At 39.8% G+C, this 14,087-nt stretch overlaps 1 protein-coding gene across 1 annotated transcript in view; it reads left to right on the top strand.

The window, feature by feature from the left end:
- TAFA4 (TAFA chemokine like family member 4) overlaps nt 1-14,087 on the top strand; it is a 185,307-nt gene that overhangs the window by 154,896 nt on the left and 16,324 nt on the right. The window contains exon 4 of the mRNA XM_059387871.1: nt 10,327-10,482. Within this exon, the coding sequence (XP_059243854.1) occupies nt 10,327-10,482 (156 nt within the window). The remainder of the gene's footprint in view (nt 1-10,326; nt 10,483-14,087) is intronic.

The raw sequence follows: 14,087 nt of genomic DNA, 5'->3' as shown, positions 1-14,087 counted from the left end.
AGACTGCTTTGGCTATTTGGGGTCTTTAGTGGTTCCATACAAATTTTAGAATTATTTGTTCTGCTTCAGTGAATTGTCATTGGTGTTTTGGTTAAATATTGCATTTAATCGTAGATTTCTTAGGGTAGTACAGACATCTTACTTAACGATATTCTTCCAATCCATGAACAAAGTTTATTTTCCCATTTATTTGTGTTGTTTTCAATTTCTTTCATCACCATCTTACAGTTTCCAGTGTATAGGTTTTTTAGCTCCTTGGTCAAATTTATTCCTAGGTATTACATTCTTTTTGATATATTGTAAATGGTATTGTTAATTTTTCTTTCTGCTAGTTTGTTTTGAGTATATAGTAATGCCCAAATTTCTGAATATTGATTTTATATCCTATAAATCCAGTGAATTCATTTATTAGTTCCTACACTTTTTTGGTGTTTTCTAAATGTAGTCTGTCATTTGAAAATGGTGAGTTACCTTTTTTCCTTTCTGATTTGGATGCCTTTCTTTTTCTTGCATAATATTTCAGTTAGGACTTATAATATTGCATTAAATAAAAGTGGAAAAGGTGGGCATCTTTGTCTTCTACATCTTAGAGGAAAGGCTTTCATCTTTTCATCACTGAATATGATACTAGCTGTAGAACCGTTATATATGACCTTTATTATGTTCATCTAGGTCCCCACTATACCCACGTGATTGAGACTTTTTATCGTAAATGGATGTTGAATTTTGTCAAGGGCTTTTCTGTATCTTTTGAGATGATAATATAGTTTTTACTTTTCATTTTATTAATATGATATGTAGCTTGATTTGCAGATGTTGAACCATCCTTGCATTATTGGAATAAATCCCACTTGGTTGTGGTGTGTGATCCTTTTCATGTATTGTTAAATTAGGTATTCTAGTACTTTGTTGAGGTTTCTTGCATCTATACTCATCAAGAATGTTGGCCTGTAATTTTTTTTGTGCATGTGCTATCCTTTTTGGGTTTGGTAGCAGGGTAGTGCTGGCCTCATAGAAGGTTTTTAGAAGCTTTAATAACTTTTTAGTTTTTGGAAGAGTTTAAAAAGGATAGGTATTAGTTTTTCCTTGACTGTTTGGTAGAATTTATGTGAAGATATCTAGTCCTGGTCTTTTGTTTGTTGGGAGAGGTTTGATTAGTGTCTCAATATCCTTACTAGTAATTGATCTATTCAGATTTTCTATTTCTTCCCAAATCAGTCATAGAAGATTGTGTTTTTTGAAACTTACCCATTTCTCCTAGGTCATCCAGTTTGAAGGTGATTGTTCATTGTAGTCTTGATACTTTTTTTATTTCTGTGGTAGAAGTTATAACTTTGCCTCTTTCTTTTCTGATTTTAAATGAGTTTTGTTTTGTTTGTTTGTTTGTTTTTTTAGTTTGGCTACATGTTTGTCAATTTTATTTTATGGATAAATCAGCTTAATTTTACTGATCTTTTAAATTGTATCTTTAGTCTTGATTTCATTTATTTTAACTTTGATTTTTAGTATTTCCCTCCTTTTACTAATTTTGGGATTTGCTGCTTTTTTTGTTGTTTGTTTTGTTTGTTTTTGTTTTTGTCTAGGCCCTGTAGGTATAAAGTTAAATTTATTATTTGAGATTTTTCTTATTTCTTCAGGTAGGTCTGCATTGCTATGAACTTCTCTCCTAGAAACCACTTTTGCTGCATTCCACAGATTTTGGTGTGTCATTTTTTCTGTTTTTATTTGCCTCTCTCTTTTTTTAAGTTTCTTTTTTGTTCAAAGACCTATCTGGTTGTTCACTTATCTTTTTGTAACTAATTTGTACTTTCATACCATTGTGGTCAAATAAGATGCTTGATATTATGGCACTTGTCTTGAGTTTATTGAGACGTGTTTTGTGGCCTAACATGTGATATATCATGGAGAATGCTCCATTTGCACTGGAGTAGAATGTGTATTCTGCTGCTTTTGGATGGAGTGTATATTCATCTACTGAGTCCATCTGGTCTAATGTGTCATTTAAGGCTAATGTTTCCTTACATTGTCTGAATAATCAATGCATTGATGTAGGTGGAATGTTCAAGTCCCTTACTATTATCCTATTACTCTCAGCTTTCCCCCTTACTTCTGTTAATATTTGCTGTAAATACTTGGGTGGTCTTATGTTGGGTGGATAGGTCTTTCCTCTGACCCATTGTTGGGGTATATCAGCAACTGCTTCTTTGCATTTGTGGGTGGGGCTTTCAGTGGACACACCCATTGGTGCTAGCAATTGGAGAATTGGAGAATAGCTAGGAGTTGGAGAATTCCAAAATGATACCATTCAGTGCGTGTTAAGAAGATAGATTGAGATCACAAAAATGGCTCCCACCAGTGTCTCGGTTTCTGTGAAGAGTCTTTGCTGTGTCCTGCCTCTCCAGCAGACTCTCTAAGATCAGTAAATGGACTCTTTTATCTAGGGCTTTTCAAATTGGTGTTTTTGAGATGGTTTCTAGGTCAAGTGATTCTGCACATGAGCCCCTTTACACAGTTTTTCCACTCGCTATAGTTTTCTGGCTCTTCTGAACATAATCTCCATCAATTTTCAAAGCCTGGTATTTTGGGGGCTTGTCTATGCTGTGTGGGATCTAAGGGTTGGGATGCCTGATGTGGAGCTTGAATCCCTCGCTTCTCAAGAAAAAGTTCCATACCTTTGTAATTCCTGCCACTTGTGATTGACTAAGACTGCGATGTTTTTTTCCTGGTGAGTCCATGTCTCTGCTTCTTCCTGTCTCATCGCTGCCCTTTTATCCTTTGTTGTGGAGGCTCTCTTCATGAAATTTTCCAGTGCCTTTTAGAAGGAGTTAGTCCATATATAGTTGGAAATTTATTGGGTTTGTGAGAGTAAGTGAATTCTGGATCTTGCTGTGCTGCCATCTTGAACCCAATTCTTTGGCCCCACACATTTATTTTTGGTTCTATTTAGGCCACTGGCTACCTTTTCTCTTTTCCCAAACTCAACATGTAAGTGATCTTTTTTTTTTTTTTCCATCATCTGGTTACTATTATTCTTTTGGAGATTTTATCCAGTGTCATGACTCGAGATACTGTCTCATATTGCAAAGGTGACTAACTGTCCACCTTAAAACCAGACTTCTCTCGAATTCCAGACTTAAATGTCTAACTGCCTATTTGACCTTCCTCGGTTAAAATCCAATTGGCATCCAAAATGTAACAGCCAAGCTCCTAGTTTTTTCTTCATTTATTTAACCCCACCTTTTCCGTGTTCAGGTCAACAGCTTTGGGGTCAGCGTGGACTCCTCTCTTCCTCTCACATCTTAAATTTAACCCCTCAGCAAATCCTGTCACTTCCACCTTCTAAATAAATCCTGAACCCAACATTTTCTTATCATTCCCACTGCTGTGACCTTGGCCCAAGCCGTCATCACCTCTCCATGGATTATTGTGGCAGGTGTTATGTCCCTACTTCCATCCTTGCTCCTCTTGGGTCTGTTCCAATCATAATACATCTTCTTAAAATGTAGGTCAGAGCAGGTCATTCTAAGTTCATCATTTCCAGGGCTTCCCATCTCATTGTGAGTAAAAGCCCAAACTCCAACAGTGACCCATGAGGCCCTCTATAATCTGCCCATTTGCCCTCCATTATCTTTCTGGCATCATCTATTAATTTCTCCTTCTCTCATACAGCTAGAGCTATAAGGGCCTCTTTTCGCCTGATGTCTGAAGGACCTGTTTTCTTACTGCTTTAATTTTCACTCAAATATTAGTTTCTGGCCCTCCCTGTTTTAAATTGTATCTTTCCTGCTTTGCGTTTCTTAAATCACTAAAAGATGAAACGTCCTGGAGGAAGAGGATTTGGGGGGGCCTGTCTTGTTCAGCATAGTTACCGTGTACTGGCATAGAGTGAATACTCAACAAATATTTATTGAATAAATGTGGCGACAAAAAACAAAGTCATTTATTCAACATCTGTAGTTTTTCGAGTACCTCAGTGTTCATTAAGCACTTTAAAATTCATAACCGTCATGTAAGGTAGATAATAAACTATTATATATGAGAAAATGAAAGTAAGAGGTTCAATGAAATCGCCCAGCTCTGCAAGCTGACATTCTAGTGCAGCAATTCTGATTCCAAGTCCATTGCTACCTCTGTTGTTACCAGAAGGTAAGGAGAAGACTGTGTCCTCAAGAATTTTGTGAGATATTTTGTTTGGTGTCTCTGCTTGTTGAGACCAAAGGCCATGTCTCTTCTTTACTGCTCTGCCCTCACACCCAGCAGAGGCCCTGGCACATGCTAGGGGCTCAGAAGATATTTGTCTCCAAGAGTAAGTTAGGAAGCTTGCCCAGCAGGTGGTCCCATGGCTACGGTAGTTTTACTTTTATACTGTGATAGATGCCTTTTTGACTGAAAGCTGAGTGAGACAGGTATAGGGGGAGAAAGTTGAGAATTATAAGAGAACTACAACCAGGATATACTAGGCATGTTTTCCAAAGGCAAAAACTGGCCACTATTGTCTGCTTTCATTTCATGAATTCTTCTTTTCAGCTTTCTTTCCTCTGTTGTGCTTTCATGGAGAGAAAGGCTGAGAATGCCATAGAGAAATACCATACTCAAATAAAATAAATGCCTTCTAAGAAGATCACTGGAGTGTGAGGCTTCCTTTAAAGGGTATATATTCTTGAGCTGGACAGAAGGAGGAAGGGGAAAAGGGATTTGAACAAAAGGAAAAGGATCCAAGGAAAATAATAGCGTGAAGTAAGTCACCCTAATCTGATGCCTCCTGACTCCCTATCAGCTTTCAAGTAGTTTCAATGGAAGAACTGCTATTGCAAATGAGGTTTTGCATTTTCTCTCTTTAACAGTGGAATGGCCCTGACTGCACTGAGACAAATGGGCATTTCCTTTGTTGTTGGCAACTTTTCTTAAAAGCATAGTTAATAAAAAAAAAGATAAGGATTTAAGCAATGCACTCTTCAAAGTTATTCTTCTTTTAGCAATCCCAAAGTAATCAATTATTGTTTTAAGAATTATAATGTTTTTAATGATGTCCATGTTAACTTTAGTTGAGTGAGGAATTCGCCATCTTAACGTGTTATAGTCTTGATAATACTTTAAGTCACCTTTTCTGAAAAGAAAATATGCAACCGCATTGCATGGTCGAAAGTGTGGCAAGGAATCAAGTACCAATTTTAAGTTTCCCCACTTATATGTCTCCAGGAGCACGGAGAACAGTGTCTTGTGCATAGTACACTATTGAAGTATTGGTTAAATAGAAAGAAATATCCTCCCTCCCACCTGTCCAGGCAACCTGGAGGGGAAATGGCCCCGCAATTGACAGAGATGAAGAGATAGCGCCAAGGGGATAGTGTTTTCTTTTCTGTTGAGCCCGTTTTGCTTCTGAGAGCAGCTCTACTTTTTGGATAACTTAGTCTTACCTGTTGTAACTCACACCTGTAAGGTAAATCCCATATGAGAAGTTGGAGCTACCGTCTCTCACTCTTAATACTCACATGTGTTGAGCGTTAGCTTTCAAGTTGGATCACCAACCAAAATGTTTCCTGCTGCTGACAAGAGAGGTGTTTAAGCGGATTTACGTGCAGTGGCCACTCTTTGGTAGTAATCTTACTGAACAAGCCTCCCTCTTGTACTTTTCCAGAGAATTAAGTTTACCACGAAAGCCATTAATTTTTTTTGTCTCTTTTAAAAACTTTCATTCCGTGCCCCCATCCAGTTATGACTACATTACATAGTTTTATGATGTTTATGGTGATCGATTTTTGTGACAACTTGAGTGGACCCCGTAGTGCCCAGATGTTTGATCAAACATTATTTTGTGTGTTTCCTTGAGGGTGTTTTGGATGAGTTTAGCATTTGAATTGATCGACGGTATAAAGAAGATTGCTTTCCCTAATGTGGGTAGGCTTCATCCAATCAGCTGAAAGCCTCAGTTCAACAAAAAGACTGACCTTGAGAGAGAGAATTCTTCCTGACTTTGGATTGGGACATTAGTCTTTTCTTGCCTTTGGAAACTGAAACACCATCTTTTTCTGAATCTTGAACCTGCCAGTCTTTCAACTAGTATGACAACATTGGCTTTCTTGGGTCTCAAACCTTTGCACTCAGACTGGAACTGAAGTTTTGGCTCCCCGGAGTCTCCATCTTGCTGACTCATCCTCCAAGTCTTGGGAGTTTTCAGCTTCCATAATCACGTGAAGCAGTTTCTTACAATAAATCTCTTTATGTGTATATACCTGCTTCATGTGCTTTCTTTCGTTTTGGAGAACCTAGCAGAGGTTCCTGTCTTCTGCCGTCATTCCTTGAGCACTTTTAAGTACTTGTTTCTGAATACTTACTTCCTACATCGAGAACTGTAGATTACAAAGAAATGAGGCACATACCAAGACCACAGTCCAGTGTCAATAGTAGAGGAATGACTAGAAATAGTGTCTTTATGGAGTCCCACAAAAACTCTCATCTTGTAGGAAAGTTGTTTTCAATGGGAAACTGAGCCATATCTTGTGGTTTGCTGTGGTGGAGACGTCATTTTGGCTCCCTTTAGTAAAATATTGGCTGCTGTCTTTCCCCTGCATTCTGTGATAGTATAGATACTGCCTGGGTTTGCATCTGTCTTCTTCAGTTTCTAGGTGTGTGACTTAGGCCAAATTAATGTTTGTACTTTTTTTTTAATGTACAAAAGGAATAAAAATAGTACCTACATCGTAGCATTTTTATAAGATTACACAGAATAGTATTTGTAAAAGATTTAAAACAGTGCCTGCAACCTACCCTATTTCATCAAACCTAAGATGCCATCAGTTGTGAGATACACAGCTATTTTGTGTATTTCTAAGAAAGAAAAGCATTGCCAATTACAATGACCAGATGCTATCAGTTGTGAGACCTGAAATATTGAAGTTATGAGAAAAACATTATGTCTTAAAAATCAATGAGGTACCATAGTCAGTATTAAGTAAGTGAAAATCCTAGACCACACAAGCTGATTATTCAGACATATTAGAGTAGGGGAAAAATCTGTTTGCATTTGTGGATTGTTATATAGCAGCAAAATCCTACACCATCTATAATATTAATGAATGTCCCAATCACTTCTCAACTATTCTCTTACTAAAATGCATTTATTTTATTTTCTTAATGGGGTTTAGTGCCACCTTCATGACTCCTCAGGGTCTTTGAAAATCTAAGTCCTGCAGGATGGTTGGTATATGGACTGAGTATTTGCTGCCCCCCACCCAATTCTTATTGTAAAGCACTAATCCCCAGATAAGACTATAAGTCTGTGAGGAGGAATTCAAGGTTCAATGAGGTCATCTGCAAGGGGCCCTAATCTGGAAGAGCTGGTGTTTTTATGAAGAAAAGGAGGGGACAGCAGAGCACTCTGTCCCTGCAACGTGAGGACATACAGGGCACCCGGTTGTTGCAAGCTGCAAAGAACGCCCTCACCAGGAACTGAATTGGCCAGGACCTTGATTTGTTGTTTAAGCCACCTAGCCAGTGGTCCTTTGCTGTGGCAGCTGAGCAAACTGTGACAGTGGCCAGCAGGGAGGGGAAGGCACTGTTGGAGGACTGAGAATGACTCCACCCCCCCCCCCCATAGTTAGTCATTCAGGGAACATTTGACCTAAAAAAGGTGCTTACTTGTTACTGGAAATTAGAGACAGGGTCTCCTCTTGAACTCTTCCCAGTTCTCGCTGTTCTGCTTACTCAGCACCAAAGGTGCACCCTACTTTTCCGACATTGTAATTACAATTTTTATTGACTTTTTTACTAATGTATCCAACTATGCGTGGGAAATCAGCATTCTTGTTGTGTATATTTAATTAGGTTTCTAGTTTTAATCACTTTATGCTTTCTTCTATAGTACATTGAAAACGTTCTCTCAGCATGGTGGTTTGAGTCTCTGGGTACTATTTCTGCTTCTTTGTGTTTTACAAAGGAAACTTTGCGGGGTGCCTGGGTGGCTTAGTAGGTTAAAGCCTCTGCCTTCAGCTCAGGTCATGATCCCAGGGTGCTGGGTTCAAGCTCTGTGTTGGGCTCTTTGCTCGGCAGGGAGCCCGTTCCTCCCCCACCCCACCTGCCTCTCTGCCTACTTGTGCTCTCTGTCAAATAAATAAATAAAATCTTAAAAATAACAACAGCAACAACAAAAAACAAAGGACACTTTGCCTTAGTAGTCATTCTTGCCAGTGATTGAATTTTGCTTCCACCCACAGTTAACAGAGGAAAAAAGGCTAGAAGTTTTTCAGAATAATATAGAGGTTGTTGTGTGGAAGGGCTAGTTTTATCGATAACAAATATTCCATAATTCAGATCTTTAAACTAGTTTTGTGATTTGAAGTACATGCACTGAACAACAGAAACCAAGCAAAGGGTTAGCCCCTGGGAATCTTTGGGGAAGCTTCTTTTTTTTTTTTAAAGACTTTATTTATTTGCCAGAGACGGAGAGAAAGCGAGCACAGGCAGACAAAGAGGCAGGCAGAGAGGCAGGCAGAGGCAGAGGGAGAAGCAGGCTCCCCGCCGAGCAAGGAGCCCGATGTGGGACTTGATCCCAGAACCCTGGGATCATGACCTGAGCCAAAGGCAGCTGCTTAACCAACTGAGCCACCCAGGCGTCCCTGGGGAAGCTTCTTTTAATGAGGAGAAGAGATCGCTTGTAATTCATGGCACAATTCATAGGTAAATAGTGTATGTGACAGTTGAAAGTGCTTGAAGAGGTTGTCTTTTATTAATAAATTCTAAACATTGTCTCCACAACCTTGTTTACATAGTCTCTCCAATCCTGTTACAGACAGATGATTCTTTTTTATCTGTCGCTGTGTAACAAAGTAGCCCAATTCGTAAAAGCTGAAAACAATCAACATATACAATTTGACATAGTCAGTGGGCATCCAAGATCTGGGAGTGTTTTAGCTGGGTGGTCCTGCTTCAGTATTATCAGACTGCAGTTAAGCTGTTGGCTGGGGTTGGAGTCTTTGAAGACTTTGACTAGAGCTGTTAGACCCGCTGAGGGACATTCTACAAAATAACGGCCATGTATTCTTGACAGATGTCAAGGTTAAGAAAGATTAAGGCCAAAAAAAAAGAAAGATTAATGCCAAAAAATACTTTCTGATTAAAGAAGGCTAAAGAGACGTGACAACCGAATATAATGTAGGTCCCTGAGTTGGATCCTGCACAAGGGGAATAATGGCTAGAAAAGACATTATTAGGACAACTGGCAAAACTGAGATCATGGAATAGCATCATGTAAATAATATCATATCAGTGTCAAATATCCTAATTTTGGTAATTATGTAAGAGAATGTTTTTGTTTTTAGGAAATACCCACTGCACTGTTAGTAAAGGGGCAGGGGTGTCCTGTCTGCAAGTTGCTCTCAAATGGCTTGGAAAGATGTGTGAAGGAGAGTGAATGACACAACAAAGAGGGTCACTTGTTAACAATAGTGAATCCGGATAAAAGATCTTAGTCACTGCTGCTGTGACAAATGACCACAAATTTAGTGGCCTGTTTCTCTAGGTCAAAAGTCTGGCACAGTATAGCTGGATTTTATGCTCAGAGTCTGACCTCTGGGTTAAACTCAAGCTGTCAGCAGGCCTGCATTCTTTTAAGAGAGCTCTGTGGAAGAATCTGCTTGTTGGCCGAACTCAGTTCCTTGTGGTGTAGGACTGATGTCACCATTTCCTTGCCTTCTGACCCCCAGATCTTTAAGCCAGCAGTGGTGCTTGAATCCTCCTCATGTTTTCAATCTGACTCCCCCTCCTGCCCTCTCTGCTTTTAAGAGTTCAGGTTGAGCATGTTAGTGTACCTGGACAATCTAGGACAATTTCCTTCTCTTAAGTTCAGCCAGTCAGTAATTACTTTTATTTTATTTTATTTTTTTAAAGATTTTATTTATTTGAGAGAGAGAGAGAGAGAGAGCATGCATGCACACGAGTAGGGAGAGAAAAGGAGAAGCAGACTCTCTGCTGAGCAGGGAGCCCGATTTGGGGCTCAGTCCCAGACCCACCAGATCACGACCTGAGCTTCCCAGGTGTCCCCGAGCTAGTGATTTAAATTATATCCACAAAATCTCTTTTGCCATGTAGCATAATGGGGTTGATACCAGGGGTTGAAGGTCTTGGGGGCTGAATTTCTGTCCACCACAGGTTTCTAGAAAGTTTTTGCGCTATTCTTAACACCTTAATATATATTTGAAATGACATCAAAATAAAAAGTTACCAAGATTCTTAAGCATGGGGCAGGAAGCTGGAAAATGTCATGGTACCATTCACATACTTTGTAGCTTCATTTTTTGCTAATGGCACTGGGTCTGTTTTATCCATCAGGTCACCACCAGATCAAGCAAGGGACCTGTGAGGTGGTCGCTGTCCACAGGTGCTGTAACAAGAACCGCATAGAAGAGCGATCACAAACAGTCAAGTGCTCCTGCTTCCCAGGGCAGGTTGCAGGTACAACTCGGGCTCAGCCTTCTTGTGTTGAAGGTAAGACCTTTCTGGTCAGTTTCTCTACTCTTGCAAAAGTACGTAAAACCACCACCCGCCTCCTTGCTTTCCTGTCTTCACAACGCAAGGAAAACTAGGCTGCTTGCAGGTTAGTTTTGTCCAAAAGTGAATGTCATTGCAACTTCACACATTGCTTGGTGAATAAGGTAAGTTATTAATGATATTTCTCAAGTGGTCCCAATGGGGAGTTCTGTTACTAGACAATCAGGAAGGTATGCTTTGATCTTTTTTTTCTTTCTTCCCCTCCTGTCTCTCCAGATTTTATCCACTGAAACTCTTGCTTCCGTAGATACACTTTTCTCTCTGATTTCAAGCTCTCAACTCAAAAGTGATTAGCTTTTTATTTTTTCTACACACTAATATTCTCTGTATTTCTAGTTTCCTTTTTTTTTTTAAAGATTTTATTTATTTATTTGACAGATCACAAGCAGGCAGAGAGAGAGGGGGAAGCAGGTTCCCTGCTGAGCAGAGCGCTCAATTGGGGCTTGATCCCAGGACCCTTAGATCATGACCTGAGCAGAAGGCAGAGGACTAAGCCACCCAGGTGCCCCTAGTTTACTATTTTAACAAACATTCATAAAACATCTTTGGAGCAACTTCCCTGAGAACAGTTTGGGATCACATGTCATTTATTTGTTGTTTCCAAGTCCCCTAGCAGAGTACTGTGCCAGTGGGTTAAAAAAAAAAAAAAAAAAAAAAAAAGACTGTTGACAGGTTGTAGGTAGAGGCCTGGGATTGATTCCTTTTGACGCCCCTGGCTTCTTGTAGCACACATCTTGTTAGAAACAAGTATCAGTCCCCAGGGGAAGAGATACATGAGGTTAAGGCCTGTAGCACTTTTCTCCTCAGTGGCATGAAAACTCCCCGAACACGAATGCTTCCCGTCTTACTTGATGCGTCTCTAAAAGTCAGCCATTGGAATTTACATATGCATTTGTAACTCGAGAATCACACAATCAAGAATAATAGCTGACTGACCCATACCCGCCTCCCTGACCAAACACAGGCACAGATTTATGGTCTGTATGGTCATAAAGTAGTGTGTATCACTGTGAAAACTGGGAAGTGAATATGGCCAACTTACCATCTACAGTTTCTCACAGAAACCCTGGAGGCCCAATGCATTGCTGAATTCAGATTTTTTAAAGGTACCACAGTACAGACAGCATCTGTTCCCTCACAAACCTAATGTCTTTTCCAGTTGTACCCGTGAGTCACAGATGCTAATATTTCTATTCTACAATGAAGTACATAGAATATTCTTGCAGAATGGGATAGGGCAAGAATTAGAAGCTCATGTTAAATCAAATCAGGTTTTGCCACCATTATACAGAAGTTCTGTCCGTTTTCAGAGCTTTTTGGATTTGGGGATCATAGGTAAAGGATTGTGGATCTGTAAAAGAAAATGAAGATTTTTAACCTTAAAAAATAAGATGCTTGTTTTTTTTAAAAGATATTATTTATTTGTCAGAGAGAGAAAGAAAGTGCACTTGTGCACACACAAGCAGGAGGAGGGGCAGAGAGAGAAGCAGGCTTCCCGCTGAGCAGGGAGCCTGATGGAGATCGATTCTAGGACTCTGGGGATCGTGACCTGAGCCGAAGGCAGACTCTTAACTGACTGAGCCACCCAGGGGTCCCAAAAAAAGACATTTCAAAGAAATTTGCTGGGTTCCTGTCTCACCAACTGGTACAGTCGAGCATATTTATTTTCTCCATTAATTGAGCCCAAACCACACCAATTTTGTCTCCTCAGTCTGTCTCAGATTGTCTGTGCTGCCATCACCCGCAGTATAGAGCTCCCATTATATTCTGCTAAGCTTGTCCTCCTGTCTCCCATTTTCTGTGCCGCAGCCTTCTACAGAAGCAGAAACTCATCACGTCACTGCCGTATTTAAAACCGCCCTCCAGTGACTTGCCACTATCTTTAAAATAAGATCCAAGTTCTTTACCATGGCTGATGAAGTCTTGCGTAGTCTGACTCAGTCTCCCTCCTCTCTTTTAACTACACTACCCACGTCCAAGTGGGGGCATTTATGTTTCTTTTGATCTCCACACTCCTACCTATATCCTTTGCCTGAATCATTGCCTCCTTCCCCACAACACACATTTTATCTACTTGATTCCTACTCCCCTTCCATATCTGCTATATGCTCTTGTATCCTTCTGCACTTCCAGTCCATTACCTGTATGCCATTATGTTTTAAGATCTTTCTGAGTGTGGGCCATTCCATAGTCTGCAGGTTGCTTGAGGATGGGAACTGAGTCTCTTATAATTCCCTGCCCCTGCTCTTCCCCCCCCAACCCCCCAAATTGGCTGGTGCATGAATAACTTTGAGCACAGGGGAGAATTGATTCATTTTCAGAAATCACAGATTGTTTTCAAATTCATGATAACCGTGTTTGCTTACTCTATGGGTTTTAAACTTCAAAAACTTATGAATTATGACATAAACTGTAAACTCTTATCCAGCATAGAATCTTTATTATTTTTTTTTTAAGATTTTATTTATTTATTTGACAGAGAGAGAGGGTTCACAAGGAGACAGAGAGGCAGGCTGAGCAGAGAGCCCAATGTGGGGCTCGATCTCAGGACCCTAAGATCATGACCTGAGCTGAAGGCAGAGGCTTAACGTGCTGAACCATCCAGGCGCCTCCAGCATAGAATCTTTAGATATAAAAAACTACACATTTTATCTCAGAGCACTTTTATCCATATCTGGATAGTATAGTTGGTGTGCCAATTAAACTCACTATCTTAGTAAATGAAATATTAAGACCTTATCCTCCAGTAGCTTGTTTTAATTTTTATATACATGTATTATATGGGCCAGATCTCCTTTGGGCATCACAGTAAGAATAACTACATATCTGTTAGGTCAGTACTTTTATTGTTGTTGTTGATGATGTATATTTGTGTATTTAAGATCTCTAGAATATGTGGTACATTTTGGTATGACTGTGTTTAACCCAAATGGTATTACATTGTATATTTCTTAATCCAACATGTTATCAATATAAATTGTAGAGATCTGGGGCGCCTGGGTGGCTCACTGGGTTAAGCTGCTGCCTTCGGCTCAGGTCATGATCTCGGGGTCCTGGGATCGAGGTCCGTATCAGGCTTTCTCCTCAGCAGGGAGCCTGCTTCCCTCTCTCTCTGCCTGCCTCTCTGTCTACTGTGATCTCTGTCTGTCAAATAAACAAATAAAATCTTAAAAAAAAAAAATTGTAGAGATCTCTGTGTGCTAGGACACGTTAACCTATTGCGTTTTTTTTTTTTTTCAATTGTTCCATAGCATTCCACTGTATCGATAGGTTACAGTTTGTTTAGCCATTCTTTTACTGAAGGAATTTTAGTTGCGTCCATGTCAAAACAGGACTCATAGGCTAACTAAACAATTTCCTTAGTTTGTAGGATTGGTAAGTGATAGAGATCAGTGACTTGGTGTCTCAGCCGAGTCTGTACAGTGGAAGGTTCTGTGATGATGTACATTTTCTTTTTATCTGTCTCTTAGCTATATGTATTGATGCACATGTGTCCGATATGACTGGTGACCACTATCCATATATGACTAGTGAGCATTCGA

The sequence above is a fragment of the Mustela nigripes genome, chromosome 2 (assembly GCF_022355385.1).
Source record: "Mustela nigripes isolate SB6536 chromosome 2, MUSNIG.SB6536, whole genome shotgun sequence".
Lineage (NCBI taxonomy): Eukaryota > Metazoa > Chordata > Mammalia > Carnivora > Mustelidae > Mustela > Mustela nigripes.
The sequence above is the reverse complement of the archived record's forward strand: the minus strand, read 5'-3'. Positions and strand labels throughout refer to the sequence as shown.